Genomic DNA, 22,811 nt, shown 5'->3' with positions numbered 1-22,811 from the left:
GTGATTCTTTGCCAAATAGGTTGGTGTTTCAATTTGAACACCTGAAGATGTGAATCTGCTTAGACTGCACTGCTAGGGATCAGCAGGGCTTTACCTGGAGATGCTCAAGAGGCAAGGTGTTACTAGGGATGGAACCTGGTCCTTCCGCTTACAAAGATGGTTCTCCAGCCCATAGATCTATTACTCTGGTCCAATTATATAGAATTTTTAGAAAAGTATTAAACAATTTATTTGTTTTTTTTTTGGGGGGGGGCACACCTAATGGCTCTCAGGAGATACTCTTGGCTATGCGCTCAGAAATTACTCCTGGTAGGCTTGGGGGACCAAATGGGATGCTGGGGATTGAACCCAGGTTGGCCAAGTGCAAGGCAAACATGCAACCTGCTGTGCTATTGTTCCAGTACCCAATGTATTTATTTATTTATTTCCCAAATGTATTTAATTTAAAGAAAATATTTAAAAATTAAAGTGGGACAAGAGACGTAGTACTGGGCTTGCTTTGAATATAGCAGAACCCATTTTGCTCCCTGGCACAAAATATGGTCCCTTCCCCTGTGGGGAGTATGACCCAACAGCAAATGCCTCTCCCTCTACCCCATGAATATGAAGTTAGTGTGACCTGGAACCCCACTGTGTTGCCTTTAATAAAAGAAATTCAAAAAGCCCTGTGGGTCTGCACAGTAAGTTCTCTGATTCATCAGACTCTTAGCAATACCAAAGGGGAAACTAATCTGATAGATAGCAATACCAAGGGGGAAACTATCTAATCTGATCCTAATGAGAATTTATAGTTCTGCTGTATTTCCCATGATAATTTCTGACACTTGACTTATGCTTCTTGGGAATTCTCAACTATTTTTTTCTTTATTTGGTTTTGGGTCACACATAGGGATTCCTGGCTCTGTACTCACTTCTGGGTACACCGTGCCTGGTGGTACTCGCGGACTATATGTAGTACCTGGGATTGAATCAGGTCACCTACACTCATGGCAAGTAAGTGCCTAAATCCCTGTACTGTCTCTGGCTGCTCAATAACACGTATTTTTTTTCCATTTTAGAGCATATTTTCAGGAGTCCAATTAGAAGTAGGTATGTAGATTCTCACAGGTATGATTACATAGTGAGCTTGAAAACCAGAATTTGAAATGAACATGTGTTGCGACCCAGGATGAACATGAATTCGATTTCCGGTATCCCACATAGTCCCCCGAGCCAGGAACAATTTCTGAGCACAGAGCCAGGAGTAAGTGCCACCGGGTGTGCCCCCCCCCCATTTTTTTTTTTTTGAATTCCTAAAGAATTCAACATTCTTCACTGACTGGGGAAGGGATCAATCAGAGCCTTGTCCCTTGAGGTACACTGATAAGCTAAGAACCTAGAATGAGGGGCCGGGCGGTGGCGCTGGAGGTAAGGTGCCTGCCTTGCCTGCGCTAGCCTAGGACGGACCGCGGTTCGATCCCCCGGCGTCCCATATGGTCCCCCAAGAAGCCAGGAGCAACTTCTGAGCGCATAGCCAGGAGTAACCCCTGAGCGTCACAGGGTGTGGCCCAAAAACCAAAAAAAAAAAAAAAAAAGAACCTAGAATGATGTGATGATGTACATTTTAGAAAAAAAAAATGAAGGCATTACAGGACAGGATAAAACCTGAGGAGGACCTTCTTTCTGCTTACTGTTCCACTATCTCAGGTGAAGTTTGCTTCCAGCTGACATTACTGGGCCTATTCCAGATCAGGAAACAGAGCACCTCCCTACCTGGTGGGTCTTAGCAGCCTCTACACCAGGCTTTCACCCTGTTAAGGCCTATACCACAGCTCCTGAAGTGCACACTGCCACAGAAGCAGTAACACAACAGATTTACTCAACAAATTATATGCTGCTCACAAATATTGTGTCATTCTGTGAGGAGGGGCAGAGAAGACAAAGAGCTACCTCCAGCTTTATCCCTCAACATCTTCCAGCAGAGATAACTAGTCAAGTCTCTAAATATATTACCAGTTTTTAGGAAGTGCACTTATATTAAGAAATATAGGGGCCGGGAAGGTGGCGCTATAGGTAAGGTGTCTGCCCTGCAAGCGCTAGGGTAGGACGAACCTCGGTTCAATTTCCTGGCGTCCCATATGGTCCCCCCCAAGTCAGGAGCGACTTCTGAGCGCATAGCCAGGAGTAACCCCTGAGCATCAAACGGGTGTGGCCCAAAAACAAACAAACAAAAAATATTATTACGCTCAGGACTGGTGCATATGCCTAATTTTTGGAGAGCTTTATCACTCAATAAAAAAAGCTTTATTGAGTGGTAAAGCTTGGTTAAAAAAAAAAAAGAAATATATTAAACAGCAGAAGTAGTCAATCAGCCAAAATTCTTTTGAGTGCAAGCTTTTGCATGTGGGAAGCCCAAAGTTCTATCAGATGGTTCCCACAGCACTGCCATACGTAACCCCAACATAACCAATCTAACAAAATTCCCAGATGAGAAGCTAGGAGTGATAGCACAGCAGTAGGGCATTTTCCTTGCATGTGGCCATCCTGGGATGGACCCAGGTTCGATCCCCAGCATCCTGTATAGTCCCCGAACCTGCCAGGAATGATTTCTGGATTTCTGACAGCAGAGCCAGGGGCAACCCCTGAGGACTGCCAGGTGTGGCCCTCCAAAAAAAAGCCTACCAGCTGCTTAAAAATATAAAGACTATCAAAAAAAAGATAGGGGATAAGATGAGAATGCTATGAAAGAATACACACTAGTGAAAGGACACAGGACACATAAGCTTCAGCAAGAACTTAAGCAGATGAAACAGCCCAGGATGAAATGTGTTGTGTGTGTGTGTGTGTGTGTGTGTGTGTGTGTGTGTGTGTGTGTGTATAAAAGTATTTCCTGGGTCAGAGCAATAAGAGTACAGCAGGTACTTTTCTTATAAACACAGCACATCCAGGTTCAATCCCTGGCATTTTACAGGATTCCCCTGAGTCCACAAGAAATAATCCTTCACCCAGAACAATGAATAAGCCCCGAGCACCAACAGGTATGGCCCAAACACAAAACGAAACAAAGTAGTACCTCCTGTGGATTCACAGCCGTTAAGACAGAAACCTCATAGGACTGTCTCCCTGACTGCATGGTCACCAAGTGGTGTGTCACATCAGGCACTGAAGACAGGGGACGTGGGGATCCTTCAGCAAGCACCTCTGTGAAACAGCAGCAAAACATTTGAAATAAACTCACGGACATACCTACCTGTATTATCAAGGCTTTCATAGAGTTCTAACGATTTTTCCCTAAAAAAAATTAATTCCACATTCCTGTCATTCTTCCAAATGAATTCCTGTTTAGTAATCATTATCAATATTTTTGAAAAGTATTTTTTTTAATTTGGAAAATAAAATAAAAAATATTTTGGTTGCTGGAGACCAAACTTAGGACCTCATACATGTGAAGCATGCGTTCTACCATGAAGCTACAGTCCCTACTCAAGACAGGAAATCTCGATGTAAATGTTGCCCTTTCTTAGTATACTAGTTTAAAGCAATATGGCTAAATTAGGTTACAACTTATGAAGCAGTGCACAGGCTTTAGGAGGCAAAGCAGGGAACCAAGAGTCAAGCCTTAAATCACCTATGATTAAAAAAGTCGCAATTCAAGAACCTCAGTTAAACCTGGCTTCATCATTCCTATCCATATCCCCTCCTCCCCAGACTCTCCTTTTATAAAGCTGGCAAACTGGCCTCATGCAATCTCTGCCCTTATGTTCAGTTATCTACTAGCATTCAGGAAAGAGATGAAGAGGCACACACTGGCCTTGTAGGCTCCATATATATGTCCCAAAAAGAATGGAGTCAGATATGAATAACTAAAATACTGATTTTATAGAGTCACCATGAAAATCTTCTAAAAATAGTTTATACAAAAGCCACTTAAGTCTTCATATAATTTAAAAGTTTCATTCAGGGGCCGGAGAGATAGCATGGAGGTAAGGCGTTTGCCTTTCATGCAGAAGGTCACTGGTTCGAATCCCAGCATCCCGTAGGATCCCCCGAGCCTGCCAGGAGCAATATCTGAGCGTGGAGCCAAAAGTGACCCCTGAGTGCTGCCGGGTGTAACCCAAAAACCAAACCCCCCCCCCCAAAAAAAAGTTTCATTCAGGGCTTTCTTGCTTATATTGTTCTTCCAGACTATACCATATAAGTTAACATTTGTCTATATATTATCTTACATTCACTCAAACTTTTTCCCCATATAAGTTTTGACTTCTCACTAGATTCCAAGGTCCTTGTCTTTTTTTTTTTTAATCTTTCCCACGGTGCCAGACACACAGTAGGCACTGAATAAATGCATGCTGACCTCACCTGTTACGTTTTTCAGAGAAGAGGGCCTGGCCTGTGTAACTTGGGTGAAATTTCTATATCAGAGAGGAGCAAGTGTTTTCTAGAGAGCCCTTTCTTTTCTCCAGAAGATATGGCTTTTGAAGGTATGGAGAAATTGCTTTATATTTCCTTTGTAAAACCTGGTTATGTTCTGTTTAAATGTTTTAAAAGTTAAGTTCTTCCATAACTGCAACAGGAAAGATAGAAATAGTTGGGCTAGGATGCTAGGATTATCTTCTTAAATATTTTTTTTATTCTTTTGTTACATTCTCTTTTCAATAAAAAAGAAAAAAATACTTAAAAAAACAGATTAACTATTCACCTGAGTCAAAAATTATAAATAATACTCAATAATGTTACTGCTACTCAGGAGAAATGAATTACAACTTCCATTTTGGAGACAACCCCATTCCTTAGACTCTAGCTGTAGATCATTTCCCCTAAATAAAGGACAGCTGAAATTCTTACCATCATCAACTCCTAGGATAGAATTGGTATTTGGTAGGTTCAAGGACTCTCCGCCAAGGCTGGGCTGCGAATTCATAGACACCAGGTTTTTACTGGTTACTGAGGCCTCTTCAAGCAAACTACTGCCCATTAGTGGCTCAGCTGCACAGAGAACAGGATGTGAGAGACATACAGCAGAGCAGTCAAGGCTGTGCCTGAACCCCCTGCACTTCCCAGGAAGTCTGCCTTGGCTTCCAGAACTAGAAGTTATTCTACACCTTGCATACCACTTCCTATTTAACCTACTTTTGGGAAATAACAATTAACTTAGAAGGGAAGGTTTGAGCTCAGGGATAAATATCCTTGCTTGTGATCAGCATCGGGATGATTAACATATAAAATGGGATAGATAGACCCTTGAATACTTGAATAAAATAAGGGAATGAATGGAAATAATCATAAAAAGTTATTCAAGTCAAGTTAGTATAAAAGAGAGTTAATGACTATTAAGTAAACAATGTAAAATCTTTATCACAGTGACACTTGTTTGTGATCAGCACAAGCTACCATAAAACTCATTGCTGGATTTTGACTTAATTTTAGTTAGTTGGTTTGGAACCCTGTATCATACATGTTAAAAAAAAACAAACTACAGGTTCTGTAATCTTTTTTTTTTTTTTTTTTGGTTTTTGGGCCACACCCGGTAACGCTCAGGGGTTACTCCTGGCTATGTGCTCAGAAGTTGCTCCTGGCTTGGGGGACCATATGGGACACCGGGGGATCGAACCGCGGTCCATCCAAGGCTAGCGTAGGCAAGGCAGGTACCTTACCTTTAGCGCCACCGCCCGGCCCCAGGTTCTGTAATCTTACAAATAATCTTACTTGTCAGGATGCTTTGTTTAGGGTGAGGTAAATATGACTAATCACATATGTTTTAGAAGCTTTCAGATAGTTTCACCCTATATAGTCCATCATATAAGATCAGGTCTCTAATCCAAACAAAGTCAGAAAGTTTCTGGATAAGCAGAAAAGCTAATTATTTGACTTCTTTTGTTTTTGTTTTGGGTCAAACCTGGCAGCGCTCAGGGGTTCCTCCTGGCGGGCTCAGGGAACCATATGGGATGCTGGGATTCGAACCACTAGTCCTTCTGCATGCAAGGCAAACACCCTACCTCCATGCTATCTCTCCGGCCCCATTACTTGACTTTCTGAACTCAGAAAATACTCCACTCATATCTCCTCACCAGTTTGCTCGGGCTCTTGACTCCCCGCTGCTCCCATCTGCAGGTGATGCTTTCTCATGTGCACATTCCTGCTCCCACTCTGAGAGAAGGTCTTCCCACAGACTTGACACTGGTGAGGCTTCTCTCCTAAAAACAGGGGCAGGTGAACACATGGCAACCAAAGAGCAAGGTATATTTCTGACAGCAAAACAATGAACTTGAGACAGACCTAGATGATAAAAACAAAACAAAAAGCCTAGAGAAAGTTAAGTGAGACACAGACTTCTCCTCCATTCCTTCTTGATCTTTCATACATGGGAGTGAGACAGAAAGAGGACATAAGGAAGACTTTTCGTGGTCCCAGCCCCCAGACTTTTTCAGATCAACAGTACAGCTGTCTTCCCAAAGTAAGCTCTGGGTATAAAATCATGACAGTCACAATCTTACGTCCTTTTTCAGATAAAGTATTCCATGGTCCTCCAGGATGTATACCATTCTCAAGGATTACAACCCTGGGTTCATAATAGCTCTTTATTGCCATGCAGCCAAGCCAGGTTTGATCCCTAGCACCATATATGGCACCTGAGCCCAACCAGGAATAACCAGGAAAGAGAAATCCTGGAGAGTACACTGCTGGGTGCAGCCAAAAAAACCAAAACCATAATATCTCTTTATCCTATTCTCTGACACCACTCTCACAGTCTCCAATATTCATGATTGTGGTTCTTCTAGACAACGAACTGAACCATCCTCCATGTTCTCAGATCCTACTACCCCCAAAAAACAAATACGTAGATCAGGGGTCAAAATCATGCTAACAGGATACTTCCTTTGCATGGAGATAACACTAGTAAGAACCCAGCACCACACATAATCCTGCAGCCCAGCAAGGAGTTATTCCTGAGCAGAGTCAGAAGTAGCCTCTGAGCACCACTGGATATTGCCCAACCACTCCACTCCCCTACAAAATTCAAAAGAAAAAGAAAAAAATTCTTGCCTACAGGGAAGTAGCAGTAGCAAAAGTAAGTGAAATGGTCAGAAAATGCAAATTCATAGACACAGGTAGCTGAAAAATGGCTGTTTAAATCTGGGAATGGGAATAGAACAGCAAAGGGGCACCAACACTTTTTTGATAGTGACAGATGTGTCCAAAACCAGGACTGTAGTGATGGCCGCTCAATTCTTTGTGACTGTCTGATGTTTTGTGAGAAACTGCAAGCTGAGACCCACACACAGGGGAAAATCAAATGACATAAAAGTAACCAACAAATCCAGAATGTCAAAGATTCTATAGGATTTGACTCTAGTGCAACAAATCTATGACATGAAAAAAATAGATCTAAAGACTCAACCAAGTGTAATATTGAACAAATAAATTCACTTACGACTTTTTGAATATAACTGGAAAAAACTAAACATGAATGACATATGAGATAAAACCAACACATTATTACAAATTCAGGGGGCTGGAGAGATAGCATGGAGGTAAGGCGTTAGCCTTTCATGCAGAAGGTCATCGGTTCGAATCCCAGTGTCCCATATGGTCCCCTGAGCCTGTGAGGAGCAATTTCTGAGCATGAAGCCAGGAGTAACCCCTGAGTGCTGCCAGGTGTGACCCAAAAACCAAAAACCAAAAAAAAAAAAAAAAAAAAAAAACAAATTCAAACAGGTTTGAGTATAGTAGTTGTTACATAAGAAAATGCCTTTTGGGGGCAGAAGCAATAGCACAATGGTAGGGCGTTTGCCTTCACACAATACGGACCTGGGTTCAACGCCCAGCATCCAATATGGTGCCCTAAGCTTGCCAGGAGTGATTTCTGTATGCAGAGCCAGCAATAACTCCTGAGTGCCGATGGGTATGGCCCCAAAACAAACAAACAAAAAAAGCCTTTTTTTTTTTGGCCACACCCGGCGTTGCTCAGGGGTTACTCCTGGCTGTCTGCTCAGAAATAGCTCCTGGCAGGCACGGGGGACCATATGGGACACCAGGATTCCAACCAATCACCTTTGGTCCTGAATCAGCTGCTTGCAAGGCAAACGCCGCTGTGCTATCTCTCCGGGCCCAAAAAAAGCCTTTTATTTTAATCAAACCCCCCCCTTTTTTTTTAATATCATACTTGAATGCTCAGGGATTACTCCTGTGCAATTAGGAATTCTTTCTGGTTGGCTTCGGGGACTGTATGGGATACTGGGACTAAACTTGGATTAGACACATGTAAGGCAAATGTCCTACCTGATGTGTTATAACTCCGGCTCCAGAAAATGCCTTATTTTGTAACTTTTAATTTGGGGGGGGGGCATGCCCGGTGGTTCTCAGGGATTACTCCTGACTCTGCACACAGAAATCACTTCTGTGGGGCTGGCGAGGTGGCGCTAGAGGTAAGGTGTCTGCCTTGCAAGCATTAGCCAAGGAAAGGACCGCAGTTCGATCCCCCGGTGTCCCATATGGTCCCCCCAAGCCAGGGGCAATTTATGAGCCATTAGCCAGGAATAACCCCTGAGTATCAAACGGGTGTGGCCCAAAAAACCAAAAAAAAAAAAAAAAAAATCACTTCTGTTGGGCTTGGGGGACCATATAGGATGCCAGGAATTAAAACTGGGCTGGCTGTGTGAAAGGCTGCACCTTACCTACTGTATTGTCGCTCTGGCCCAAATTCTTATTTTTCTATTCTCTTTCTGGGGGGTGCAGCACACTCTAAGATGCTCAGGAATTTATTTTTATAATTTTTATTTTACATGAGGCAAAATAAAAACTCTTTACAGTAGCAATACACAACTCTAAGTCCATATCTAACACTAAGGCTATCAGTTTACCTCTTAGAATTTGACCAAATACAAACCCCCCCCCACACACACACACACAAAAACAGATCTTGGGGGCCAAGAGAGATAGCATAGCGGCGTTTGCCTTGCAAGCAGCCGATCCAGGACCAAAGGTGGTTGGTTCGAATCCCGGTGTCCCATATGGTCCCCCGTGCCTGCCAGGAGCTATTTCTGAGCAGACAGCCAGGAGTAACCCCTGAGCAACGCCAGGCGTGGCCCCCCCTCCCCCCCCCCCAAAAAAAAAAACCAGATCTTGGGTCTGGAGAAATACTACAGTGGGGAGGGGGCTTGCCTTGCATGCAACCAACTCTGGTTTGAGCCTTGTCATATATATATTCCCCAAGTCTTCCAGGAATGAACCCTGAGCACAGCACCAGGAGTAGGCCCTGAGCAATGCCAGGTATGGCCTAAAAACAAAAGCAAACAAAGAAAAAACCAAATCCAATCTTAAGATTTTTGGCTCTTACATTCACATTTTGATTGATGTTACCTTTCTAATTTCCTGGCACCCACTGACTTGCTTTGCTGTCCTCATTGCAATAACCTGAAGTTCCTGTCTACCTTCCTAGTTGGCTTCTCTCGGTTCAACAAGACTGCCTTGGAAAGTCTCTGTTCTGATTATCTCCCATAAGCCACTATCGCTGATGAAACTTATAAAGTCAGAAAAAGGTCTGGACTGAAAAAAAGTTCAGCGTTTCAGTTAGTTATAAATACAACTATGCTCAGGGGACACTATGTGGTACCGGGGATAAAAATAGGGTCAGCAGCATGCAAGGTGTTAACCACTGTACTATCTCACCAGGATAGTTTATTTCTTTTTTTTTTTTTTAACTTATTTTAGTTTTATAGTTTATTTCTTTTTAGACTTCCTTCTGCCATGCCACCAAGGCCCCAGGCATTCACTCTTTGAGCTGCCTGCTTCCCTGAAATCAATGAATGGCACATAATCTAGTACCTGAGTGAACTACCAAATGTTTTCGGAGGCTGGAATACTCAGCAAAGGAACGGCCACATCCTTGGGCTTCACAAAGGAAAGGCTTCTCTCCTAGAGACAGAAAATAAGATACTTAGTCTGATGAATCATTATTCTCTTTCCATTCTAATTTTACTGTCTCCCATGACTGACTCCCATTCTTAAATTCATTCAGTGTAACTTCAATAGGGATCTAACAAGTGTTTCCTTTCAAATCTCCGTGCTCTCCTAGATAGCCCTGCCACCTTCTTAGAACTGGTTGCAATCTGTCTCAGCTGAAGACACTGTACTGACCTACTTCTTTGAGCATCCCAACCCTCTCTAAGGTCGGGTTTAATGTGTATATGCTATGAGAAGTTTTGTGATTTGTTTTCTTTGTCCATACCTTTCAGTGCTCAGACTGTTGCTGGGAACCACTCTCAGTGGTTTTTAGGGGACTAAATAGAGTCAGGGTTCTAAAAGGATTTACCAAATGCAAAGAATGTTTATCAAGCACTTCCCACCATTTTTTGTTTTGGGTCCAAACCCAGTAGTGTTCAGGGCTTAATCCTGGTTCTGGGCTCACGGTTCACTCCTAGCAGTGCTCAGAAGACTATATAGACTGCCAGAGATTGAACCCAGGTCTCACGGCAAACAATGCAGTAGCCCTCCCCCTCTTTCTTTTGGTTTTGGGCCACACCTGGTGATGCTCAGGGTTTACTCCTAGCTATGCGCTCAGAAATTGCTCCTGGCTTGGGGGACCATATGGGATACCAGGGGATCGAATCACGGTTCGTCCTAGACTAGAGCGTAAGGCAAACGCCCTACTACTTTTGCCACCGCTCCAGCCCCATGCAGTAGCCGTTTAAGCTATCTCTCCAATTCCCATTAGGAATTTTATCTTAGAATCAGTTCAAGATTTCCATTTAAATATACTTTTAGGGACTAAAAGATAGTACAGGGTTAAGTACTTGTCTCATGTGAAAATCACCCTAGTTTGATCTCCTACACTACATATGGTCTCCAGAGCAGTGCCAGGAGTGATCCCTTAGCATAGAGTCTTAAAGTCCTTATTCTATCGTATCTATTTTGCCTTCTTGAAGCAAATATATTCCCAAGAAAAAGCTGAGAACAGAGCTATACTATCCTAAGATTTAGTCAGGGGTAATTTATTCAGTCCTGAGGAGAAAGAAAACTCCTCAAAATCAAGGATCAGGAGTAGAAGAGACAGTATAGCACAGTGATGGCTAACCTTTTTGAGCCCGAGTGCCCAAACTGCCGCACAAAACCAAAGAATTTCCTCAAAGTGCCAGCACGTCAATTAAACCTTCATAACAAGATTTTAATATCTAAAAACTCTTTATAACTTTTACAAATTTATTAATTGCGGACCTCCCCACATGCCAGCTGCAAGGCCTTTGCATGTCATAGCTGGCACGCGTGCCAAAGGTTTGCCATGGCAGGTATAGCAGATTAGGCATGTGCCTTGCATGCAGTCATCTGGGTTCAATCCCTGGCATCTCATGGTCCCCTGAGCAAAGACAAGAATAAGCCAAATAAAATTTTAAAAAGGGTTTTATTGGCCCACACCTGCTGTGCTCAGGGCTGTGGGGCTTATTCCTGGTTCTGCTGTCAGAGATCACTTCAGGCAGGGCTCAAGGGATCAAATATGGAGTCCAGGATTGAACCCACATACAAGGTAAATATACTCACTGCATCTCTATGGTCCTCTTTCTTTTTTTTTTTTTTTTTTTTTTTGGTTTTTGGGCCACACCTGGTAACGCTCAGGGGTTACTCCTGGCTATGAGCTCAGAAGTTGCTCCTGGCTTGGGGGACCATATGGGACGCCGGGGGATCGAACTGTGGTCCGTCCAAGGCTAGCGCAGGCAAGGCAGGCACCTTACCTCTTGCGCCACCGCCCGGCCCCCCTCTTTCTTAGTTTTTGCATTTTCCTTCTCTGCTTTAGTACATTTTGTGCTAGAACAGACTCTGTGTGGTAAGTGTCTGCCCCCCAAATTACAACTGTATAATGTGCAAAAGTATATGAAAGAGCCCTTTTGTCCAGATCTAACATGTTATCAGAGCAGGGAAAGTTTATTTTCAGAGTTCTACAACAACTTTGAACCCTCATTTCTACTCTACCCTACAGCCACAGTAGGCAAGCAAGCATGGAGCCAAGCATCGACTACAGAGAAATGCTGGGGTGCACACACCTGTGTGGGTGCGCAGGTGGTTCTTTAGGTTTCCAGCCGTAGTAAACTGCTTGCCACAGCTAGACTCAGGGCACATGAAGGGCTTCTCCCCATTGTGGGTCCTCATGTGCACCTTCAGCCTCTGCAGCACATAGAAACTTTTCCCACAGCCTTCTGCAGGACAGATGAAGGAGCGGTCATTTCTACCAAAAACAAATGTAAGAATCATATAAGCGACAAGACCTGAAAACACTCTTTGCCAGAGAGGAAAAATTCAGTTAAACAATTTTTCAAAACAAAGAACAAATTATATACACGGCTATACCACAATCACCTGGCATTTGCCAAAATGCCAGGTGATAGGCCCTAGATCTCAGAAAAACGGACAGGTTGATTTTGAGGCCTAAGCAGAGGTATTTTGCTTACTTTTCAAGTGTTGAAATTTTGAGGAGATGAGGAGAAGCACCCAAGCAGTGCTTGAAAAACCACTTCTGGCAGTACTGGGTCATCACACTTCTCTTACCCAGCTAACTGGATAAGACAGGTCTATGCTCAAATTCAGCATCTCATTGTGGTACTAGGTGCTTGTGGAGCCATGTAGTTCGAGAAAGAAAACTTGGGGGGTTTGGAAATGCAAGGATGTGTTCAAGAGCTTGGAGTCATCTCCCAACTATAAACCAGGGGGGTCCTCAAACTATGGCCTACAGGCTACATGAGGCCTGCTGAGGACATTTATCTGGCCCGCTGGGTATTTTGCTGCTGCAGCTGGTGTACTTCTTAGCAGCCAACTGATCCCGAGCCCAGAAAACTGATCCGAGCATGTGTCAATGTGCACCACACTCATCGGTTCCCCTCCTATCTCTCGACTTCTCTCAGTTTCGGGCAAGGGTCCTCAAACTAAGACTCATGGGCCGCTACTGTTCATAGTTTGTTTTTTGTTTACTTCTGGCTATGCGCTCAGAAATTGCTCCTGGCTTGGGGGACCATATGGGATGCTGAGGACTGAACCAGGTCCGTCTAGCATTGGCCGCATCCAAGGCAAAAACTCCCTACTGCTGTGCTATCGCTCCAGACCCCATAGTTTGTTTTTAAACTATAGTCTGGCCCTCCAAGAGTCTGAGGGACAGTGAACTGGCTCTCTGTTTAAAACGTTCAAGGACCCTCACTGTAAATTGTTTAATATGTGATTTCAAAACTCTTGCTTTTTTTTTCTTTTTTCCAGTCGGGGTGGCACTAGCAACTAGTTTACAGTAAATTAAAATATTTTTTTTTGGTTAATTTAACTTTTTTTTTCTTTACGTAAACACCATGATTACATACATGATTGTAGTTGGGTATTCGTCATACAGAGAACACCCCCTTTACCCATTCGATCTTCCCACCACCAATATCCCCACCCCCCACCGCCCATCTCTCTTCTTCCCCATCCCCTGCCTATATTCAAAACAGGCATTCTACTTCTCTCGCTCATTAATATCGTCAAGATAGGTAGTGTAGTCATCTCTCTAAACTCACCACTCTATGTGGTAGCTTCACATTGAGAGTCAGTCCTTCCAGCTCTCTGGGCATTATTACAATAATGTATTTTGTCAAAACTCTTGCTTTAAGACATTAGAGGGAAAATGACATATACATCTTTTTTTTCCTTTTTGGCTTTCTGGGCCACACCTGGTGACGCTCAGGTTTTACTCCTGGCTATGTGCTCAGAAGTAGCTCCTGGCTTGAGGGACCATATGGGGTACCGGGGGAATAGAACCATGGTAGGTTAGCCTGTGCAAGCCAAATGCAACAAATATATTTTACGATGGCAAATATGTTATTAAGAATGAGGTAAATGGGGCCGGGAAGGTGGCGCTAGAGGTAAGGTGTCTGCCTTACAAGCGCTAGCATAGGATGGACCACGGTTCGATCCCCTGGCGTCCCATATGGTCCCCCCAAGCCAGGGGTGATTTCTGAGTGCATAGCCAGGAGTAACCCCTGAGCGTCAATTGGGTGTGGCCCAAAAACAAACAAACAAACAAACAAAAGAATGAGGTAAACAAGACATACAGGCGCTGAAGATATTACAGCAGGTAAAGTGCTTGCCTTAAATGTAACTGACCTGTGCTTGCTTCAGCAGCACATATACTAAAATTGGAACAATACAGAGAAGATTAGCATGGCCCCTGCACAAGGATGACACTCAAATTTGTGAAGCATTCCATATTTAAAAAAAATTAGCTGACCTGACTTTGATTCTTGGCTTCTTATATGGTTCCCCCAATTCCTACAAGAAGTGATCTTGTAGAAAAACAGGAGTAAGCCCTGAGCACTGCTGCGTATAGCCCAAAAACAAACCAAAAATATATGGAAATCCCTGTTTTAAAGAAAAAAGACCTTTATTTTTTATTAAGAAAATACGCTTATTTCTTTTCATTCTGCACATTTTCAAGATACATTAAAAACATTTAGTGTATAAATAGTTTTGGGTTTTTTGTTTGTTTTTGTTTTGGGGCTATACCCAGTGGTGCTCAGGGCTTACTCCTGGTCTGCAATCAAGGACCACTCCTAGCATGGCTCATAGGACCATAGGTGGTGCCAGGGATCAAACCCAGATTTACTATGTGCAAGGCAAACACCCTACCCACTCTTTTATTGTTCCAGCCCTCAAGAAAAGACTTAACATTAACCACAACTGAGCTGAAACCCTGGGGCAGAATGTTCTGGAGCCATCAACACTCTTGAGCTACAAAAGCAGATCCTAGATTTGCTCACCGATGAGTCTTAAGGTGGTACTTGAAGTGAGCTGGCCACACAAATGTTCGGTTGCAACCTTCAACTGTGCACTTGAGTTTCTTTTCCACTTGAGGAAGGGGTCCTGAATCTTTGGGCTGCCCATCACCAGAACCCAGGTGACCATTTTCTCCTGCAAAAGTAACATACTTGTAATCCAGTGAAGGACCCCACTGAAACACCTTGGTTCAAAAATAAAACTTCTATATTTTACTCTTTTTTTTTTTTTTTTTGGTTTTTGGGCCACACCCATTTGACACTCAGGGATTACTCCTGGCTATGCGCTCAGAAATCGCCCCTGGCTTGGGAGGACCATATGGGACACCGGGGGATCGAACCGCGGTCCGTCCTACGCTAGCGCTTACAAGGCAGACACCTTACCTTTAGCGCCACCTTCCCGGCCCCCTATATTTTACTCTTGATCATCAATCAGTCATCCATGTTCCCTCATGGAGTGGGGGGGGGAGGGAGGGGAAAGGAGAGAGAGAGAAAGAAAGAGAGAAAAAGAGTGTTTTGGGAGGGATGGGAGGAGACAGGGGAAAGGTGGAGAGAGAGAGAAAGAAAGAGAGAAAGAAAGAGAGAAAGTATTTTTTGGAGGGGTTCCTCTCACTGTGACAAAAATAACCCATGGCAGTACTCAGGGAATCATGTGGTGTCAGGGATTTGAATCAGGGTGGGTGGGATATAAGACAAGCATCTTACCCCCAGTACTATCTCTCTGGCCCTGATTTTTTATTATTACACTAGCTGATAAAATTATTTTTTATAATGACATACTAACTCAAAAGAGATCTGGCGTGATAGTCCAACTGGCGAGACATGTGACTTGTATGTAGGACACTGAGGTACAATATCTAGCTCAGGTCCTGTGTTTATTATTACAGGGTCCTACTATAATAAAATACACAGGAGGAGCCTGAGTAACAAGTTGGGAAAAGTCTCTGGCATTGCTGAGTATGTCTCTCCCATCCAAAAAGATTTCATTTAAAACAAAAACTCAAAAGTATAAGGAACACTATAGAGCAACATAAAAAAATCAATACTAGCATCTATGAAAAACTTTTCCTTTAAAGGAAGCCCAGTAGATTATTTTTCAGTGTTTATGTGAGAAGATAAGGATCGAACCCAGGTTCTCACAAATGTGAGGCAAGCACAACACAAATGATTGAACCATTCCTAGCACCAGCCCTCACAGATTATTTAAAGATGAGAATTAAGAGTGTTAGTATATTCATCCTGTACATGAACTGGTATACACAAAATATTTCTCAGAAAGATAACATAACATAGATTTGTATTGTATTGTATGAATTACAGAGCTACCCTCAGCTCAGTAATGCTTGTCCTGGAGGTCCAGGCCTGACAGTCTGGGGCCTGGCCCAGTGAGATGCTGCTGCTTAGGGACAAAGAGGGCCTTACAGAGCAGTGTCTGGGATCCAACTCAGTACCGTGAATAGGCAGGTATGCTGACGCTAAAGTTATCTCCTTGTCTAATTTATATGCTTTCAATTGTCTGTTCATAACAATAAAGATTACAAAAAATAAGGAAAATATAATTTAAAAAGAGAGAGATTACACACAACAGAAAAGAAAGCAACTGTATCCCCCAAATCTCTTCACAGAAAGCGAAAACACTGTAGGGGCCTCACCATTGCTGCTGGTTTTTGCATTCTTTGCCAGCTGTGCACGAGTGGCAGCAATCAAACTGTCATGGGCCAACTCCTGAACTCGGAGAAACCACGGAATGTTACTGTCAGTGCTCTCACCGGAGAGGAAATCATTCCCTGAATCCTCTGCCTCATTCTGTACAAATACCAAGTGCTCAGCTGAAGAGCCCAGACCTGTAACAAATATAAGAGGATATGTGAAAGTTAGCCATCAATGTCCCTTTTTTTGACCCTGTTTCAGAGGCACTGTATGCTGAACAAGCTATTCCAGAACTTAACCTCACAATTTCTAAGATTAAGTTATCTTTTGTTCTCAGTTTACAAGTTTGTCTTTCATCACCTACTTTTTCAGAGGCAAATTCTTCTTCCTGGGGTCCCAAGTGACAGCACAGTCAGTAGGGTATTTACCTTATAGGATGGGGTGGTGATGGTGGGGTGGTGGTGTTTAATCCCCAGCATCCCATATAAAGTTCTTATGGAGCCCTAAGCACTGCCAGGTGTGGGCCCCTATCCTCCCCAAAAATTATTCTTCCTGGCCTAGGCTAAGCCTCACTTCCAGAATCCCAATCTCATCTTTCAGTTATCCTTTCCTGTATCCTTCACTTATCTCCACTCTCCAACTTCAACTCATTCCTCTAAAAGTTTACAGCCTTAAAATCTGACTTAGCCCAAATTTAAAGAGGGGGCTAGAGAGATACTACAGCAGGTAGGGGGGCTTGCCTTGCACATGGCTAACCCAGGTTTAATCTCAGCATAGTTCTCTGTGCATCGCCAGGAGTAATTGTTGAATGAAAAACCAGAAGTAACCCCTCAGCAACTCTGGGTGCCTCCCCACCAAAGGATGAAAATTCTGAAGCTAGAGCAACAGCACATCTTACCTTGCACACAGTCAATCCCTTTTTATCCCCAGAACCCCACATGGTTCCCCCAAATATGCTAGAGGAGATTCCTAAGGAAAGAGTCAGGTTTTGTGCCATACCTGGCACAAAAAAGTAAAAAGAATAATTAATTCTTCTGAATTCTGAACACTTCTTTAGCTATCATTATATCATGTTTTTTTTTTCTAAAAAAATCTTTTTCTTTTTTTTTTAAGATAGGGAAACACTAGCAGTACTTACAGCTTACTCCTTTTTTTGTTTGTTTTTGTTTTGGGCCATACTGGTGCTCAGGACTTACTCTTTGCTTGGTTTTGCACACAGGAATCACTCCTGGCAGACTCAGGGGATCATATGAGATCAGGGTTCAAAAGAAAGCAAGTTGTTTCCATGGTAAGCACCTTACCTGATACACTATTGCTCTAGCACAAAAGGAAAGCACATTTGGAGGGGGGGGTTGTTTTGTTTCGCCCCCAGCTATGTTCAAGGCTTAATCCTGTCTGGTTCTATGTTCAGGGATCACACCTGGCAGGTGTGGGGGAAGAGAGAAGAAATATCCGTATGGGAAACCACATTGTTCCAGTTCCATCCCAGTCAACTTTCTTAAAACAATAACAACTTTTGTTTCCACTTTCTCCACTTTCCATTCACAGCTCATTCTCAGCAACCTCAATGACAATTCTCTCGCTGAAGTAACAGGATTTACTCTTCCTACTCTCCATCTCACTAGCCTACCCTGTAGTATTTGACATGATCTATAACTGTCTCTGCTCCTGCCCTTTACTGGGAGAGAATTCCGGCCAGCAGCTTTCTCTCAACCGGGACAGAAGGCAGAAAGCAGCTACAAATAATTCGCGAGTGTTAAGCTCTTTTGTGAACACCTAAAAAATTAAGCTGCAGAAGTTAGTAAAATGCTCAAGGTGTGTTCCAGTCAAGAGGTTTATTGAAGGGAGAACAGGGTTTTTATGCCCTGCTTCAGTGGGAGGAGTAGTAACATAGGATTGAAACATAGACCAATCAGATTTGTACAAGTACAACAATTTTAACCAATGGGAGCATAAACACATTTTGATGGCAGGAAGGATAAAGAGGAACCTGGCAGGATGGGGGGAGGGGAAGCAAATCCTTAAACAAATAGCTAATTGATATTTACGCAAATACAATTTTTTGTTTAGCCTATTTTCCATTTAGATCACAGTTTAAACCTTACAAAAACCTATCTATAACTACATGCTTGAGAGCAGTTACAAAAACAGGTTCCATGGAAAGGTTAAGGAATCTGGTTAAGCCAGATTCTTTGTGCTGAGCTAATTTTTTTTTTTTTTTTTTTTTTTTTTGGTTTTTGGGCCACACCCGGTGACGCTCAGGGGTTACTCCTGGCTATGCGCTCAGAAGTCGCTCCTGGCTTGGGGGACCAAACCGTGGTCCGTCCTAGGGTAGCGCAGGTAAGGCAGGCACCTTACCTTTAGCGCCACCGCCCGGCCCCGTGCTGAGCTAAATTTATTTGCAGAGTTTTCTGTTGGTTCGGGGCTCTGCAAACTTTATGGCTTGAATCAGGCAGGCGGTGGAAAATTCATCCAGAATTCCATTGATTATGTGGGGTGCTCGGTCTCCCACAATGATCTAGTACATTTCCTCAGATCCCCCAACTCTTTGATGAATGTGTGCTTGCTAGTGCTCTCTACAGCCGAGTTATAGCCCATTCACAAACTTTTTTCTTTTTTTTTTGTTTTTTCGGGCCACACCCGTTTGATGCTCAGGGGTTACTCCTGGCTAAGCGCTCAGAAATGGCCCCTGGCTTGGGGGGACCATATGGGACGGAAGGATCGAACCACGGTCCTTCCTTGGCTAGCGCTTGCAAGGCAGACACCTTACCTCTAGCGCCACCTCGCCGGCCCCAAACTTTTTTCTTTTTCTACCCTTCTATAGTTGCTCCTTCCAGTGCATCTTTTTTCTATTTTCCTGTTTTCATATAAGAGCATTTTAATTTCTGTCCTAACTTTTTTTTGTTGTTGTTTGTTTTTGGGCCACACCCGGTGACACTCAGGGGTTACTCCTGGCTATACGCTCAGAAACTGCTCCTGACTTGGGGGACCATATGGGATGCCGGGGGATCAAACCACAGTCCGTCCTAGGTAGCGCGGGCAAGGCAAACACCCTAACATTTGCACCACCGCTCTGGCCCCATCTGTCCTTATTTTTTAAACTAAACATTAGACATGATTTAGAAATAAACTGTACCAAATAATGTTCAAAGATAATAATGTTCAAATTCTTCTCTTGTTTGGTCACTCAGAAATTGTTATCAGCTCTAATTGTCGTTGCTTGTTGCTCACATTATTTTTATTTATGTATTCACCATAGTCTACTTTCCCTTCCACAAAATTCGAGACTCCTTCATATCTCTGCTACATCTCTGAGGCCTGTCCAAAATACCATTATCAAATACCAATGTCTGACAGACATCACCAGCTGGTATGCTCTATATTCCCCAGATTGCCACGTCTCATTTGTTGATAGAGAAAATACTGTGACTGGGTTTTTCCCTCCCACCTGTCCCATTACAGGAACCTGGTCCACATATCTTAGTAATTGCGTAAGAACCAAGCTACTCACTACCTCAGACTAGTGTCTTACAAACTGGGGAAACACCATAACACAGGTCTTCAAAACATGGTTTCTAATGTCTTTTCATATAAATCTAATCTTTAGCCTTTCCTTCCTCCCCTGGACCTTATACTCTCTCTTATGTTTGTTTCCCTATTAAATGGCCTTCCTTCTCCAAATTGTTCTGAATGAAAGAACCCATGCCCTCTGTTTCATATAATTCTGTTTGTTGTTGTTGTTGTTGTTGTTAATTTATTTTTCTGGTTTTCAGGCCACATCTGGCTTACTCAGGACTCTGTACTCAGGATTCAGAGGACCATATGAGATGCCCGAGATTAAACCCAGGTCAGCCATGTGAAAGTAAAATTCTACCTGCAATATCATCATTCCAGCTCCCTCATACACCCAGTTATGCTCAGGGGTTACTCCTGGCTATGCGCTCAGAAATCACTCCTGGATCGGGGGACCATATGGGACGACAGGGATCGAACCCAAGTCCGTCCTGGGTCAGCCACATGCAAGGTTAATGCTTTACTGCTGTGCTATTGAACCGGTCCCCCTCATACACTTCTTAAATGCAAAAAGAACTAAAAATAATTATTTTACACTAGACCTCTTTAAAACTCAGAATTACTATTTCTTTTTTTTTTTTGTGGTTTTTGGGTCACACCCGGCAGTGCTCAGGGGTTTTTCCTGGCTCTGTGCTCAGAAACTGCTCCTGGCAGGCACGGGGGACCATATGGGATGCCAGGATTCGAACCGATGACCTTCTGCATGAAATGTAAACGCCTTACCTCCATGCCACCTCTCTGGCCCCCAGAATTACTATTTCAAACTCTAGAAAATATCAGAGTAAGGGGCCAGAGATAGAATGAAGGTAGGGCCTTTGCCTTGCATGCAGAAGGATGGTGGTTCGAATCCCAGCATCCCATATGGTTCCCCGAGCCTGCCAGGAACGATTTCTGGGCGTAGAGCCAGGAGTAATCTCTGGCTGCCGGGTGTGACCCAAAAGACCAAAAACAAAACAAAACAAACAAAATATCAAACTAACAGGTACAAAGGAACTTGATAATTTCTTCAGACGTTGGGCACCCTGCACTACCTTGTGATTGGTACTACTTAATTTTCCAAAGAAAAGTCTTTATTTTTCCCATTTTCTTTCTTTTCTTCTTTTTTATTTTTTAGAGGTGGGGGTATTTTTGGCTTCACTTAGTGGTGCTCAGATATCACTCCAGGCAGACTCAGGAACTATAATAGAATATTGGGGATCTAACCCAGGTTGGCCGCATACAAAGGAAGAGCCTTGCCTGTTCTACTCTTGCTCTGCCTGCCTCCCCAAATTCTAAGACATTCTAGAGTCTGCCTTCTCTTTATGTGTTCAATTGATTACGAGACTAATAGCAATTCTCAAAAAAAAAAAACAAAATAAAGCCTCTTTCCATTTTAAGTATGAATTCATATGCTCACACCCTCTCTCCCCTTAATATTTCTCTTAAGCATACACAGAATTCATAAAAGAATTTTAAAATATACCTGTTCTGGTTAGATTAAGAAGAATAAAGGAAGTGCTATCACTTGGCTGTAGATCTTGCAACAAGCTAGGAGACTCTGGGGTGGACAAAAACTCCGGGGACTTCTGTATAGTCTGAGCCCTTGTCTCTTCTCCGTCTGGGCCCACATTCACCTGAAGGCTTCTCAGCACAGCCGAGGAAGGGACCTCCTTGGAGGAATTAGTATGATTCGGAGTATCATCTAGTAAAGGGAAAATACCACAGCTTTAGGTAGTACCCAACTCCAAGGAATTCACCATTTTAATACATAGTACCTAATATCCTTGTTATATCCCTTACTATCTAATATCATTATAGGAACAGATAAGATTTATTTAGGATGAGGGGAAGGGGGCTGGGCCACACCTGCACTTACTCCTGACAATGCTTAGAAAACACATGTGGTGCCACGAATCAAACTGGGGTTAGCCCCAGGCAAGGCAAGTGCCTCCCCTCAAAATACAAGAGTAATGGCTTTAAGATCTATAGACATTCAGTCAAAATAGGAACAGACTCTACCGATAAGATGGTAGTGATTAATAACCAAGTATCCACATTTAACATTATAGATGTTTTTTCTTTTGAGACCCATTATCAGTACTTTTCCTTTAAAAAAGCATAGCTTAAAAAGAAAAAAGAAAAAGAAAAAAGCATAGCTGAACAATCAAAACTAACTTATGGGCAGGATCAAGAGGTTAGGAAGATAGCTGAAAGGGCTACAGAGTGTTCTTCGTATGTGGGAGGCCCAGTTCAATCCCTGGAACCCCATACTTCCCAGCACTGCTGAAAACAAGCCCTGAGCAAACCAAAAAACCAAAAAGGGAGGTTCTAAGATCTGGCACGAGTAGAACATTTGCCTTGTATGAGGCCAACCTGGCTTCTCCCTGGCTTCCACATAGTCCTCCGAGCCTGCTAGGAATAATTTCTTAGTGCAAAGCCAGGAGCAACTTCCTGAATGTCACCAGATAAAGAACCTCCCTCATCCTCCCAAAAAAGGTAGGTACTAAAATCTAAGTTATATTTCAATAGACAAAAATTCTTCCCTTCAATTTTCTTTTTTTTTTCTTCTGGTTTTTGGGTGACACCTGGTGAAGCTCAGTGGTTACTCCTGGCTATGCACTCAGAAATCGCTCCTGGCTTGGGGGGTCATATGGGACGCTGGGGGATTAAAACATGGTCTATCCTAGGCTAGTATGGGTAAGGTAGATACCTTACCGCTACAGGCAGATGCCTTACCACTAGCGCCACTACTCTGGTCCCCTTCCCTTCAATTTTTATAATATATGTGAGATAATTCTGATGAATCATTGGGTGGAGAAAAACCAACCCTAGAATATAACCAAGGAG

General features: G+C 43.1%; 1 protein-coding gene, 1 non-coding gene and 1 pseudogene across 2 annotated transcripts in view; 1 reads left to right on the top strand and 2 right to left on the bottom strand.

Annotated features, from left to right (window-relative positions):
* The window catches only part of ZNF410 (zinc finger protein 410), a 34,671-nt gene that overhangs the window by 1,384 nt on the left and 10,476 nt on the right, over positions 1-22,811 (bottom strand). Inside the window, exons 4-11 of the mRNA XM_049770406.1 lie at positions 21,448-21,666; positions 16,415-16,606; positions 14,748-14,898; positions 12,015-12,196; positions 9,805-9,894; positions 6,048-6,173; positions 4,825-4,965; positions 3,053-3,180 (exon numbers count right to left, since the gene is read on the bottom strand). Coding sequence (XP_049626363.1) covers positions 3,053-3,180; positions 4,825-4,965; positions 6,048-6,173; positions 9,805-9,894; positions 12,015-12,196; positions 14,748-14,898; positions 16,415-16,606; positions 21,448-21,666 — 1,229 coding nt within the window. The remainder of the gene's footprint in view (positions 1-3,052; positions 3,181-4,824; positions 4,966-6,047; positions 6,174-9,804; positions 9,895-12,014; positions 12,197-14,747; positions 14,899-16,414; positions 16,607-21,447; positions 21,667-22,811) is intronic.
* LOC126005595 (U6 spliceosomal RNA) lies at positions 14,097-14,203 on the top strand. The gene has a single exon (XR_007494642.1). It is a non-coding gene; the product is annotated as a U6 spliceosomal RNA (small nuclear RNA).
* Positions 19,559-19,982, bottom strand: LOC126003894 (single-stranded DNA-binding protein, mitochondrial-like; annotated as a pseudogene).

Source organism: Suncus etruscus, chromosome 3 (genome assembly GCF_024139225.1).
Source record: "Suncus etruscus isolate mSunEtr1 chromosome 3, mSunEtr1.pri.cur, whole genome shotgun sequence".
In the NCBI taxonomy this organism is placed as follows: domain Eukaryota; kingdom Metazoa; phylum Chordata; class Mammalia; order Eulipotyphla; family Soricidae; genus Suncus; species Suncus etruscus.
This window is presented reverse-complemented; position numbering and strand designations above follow the sequence as displayed.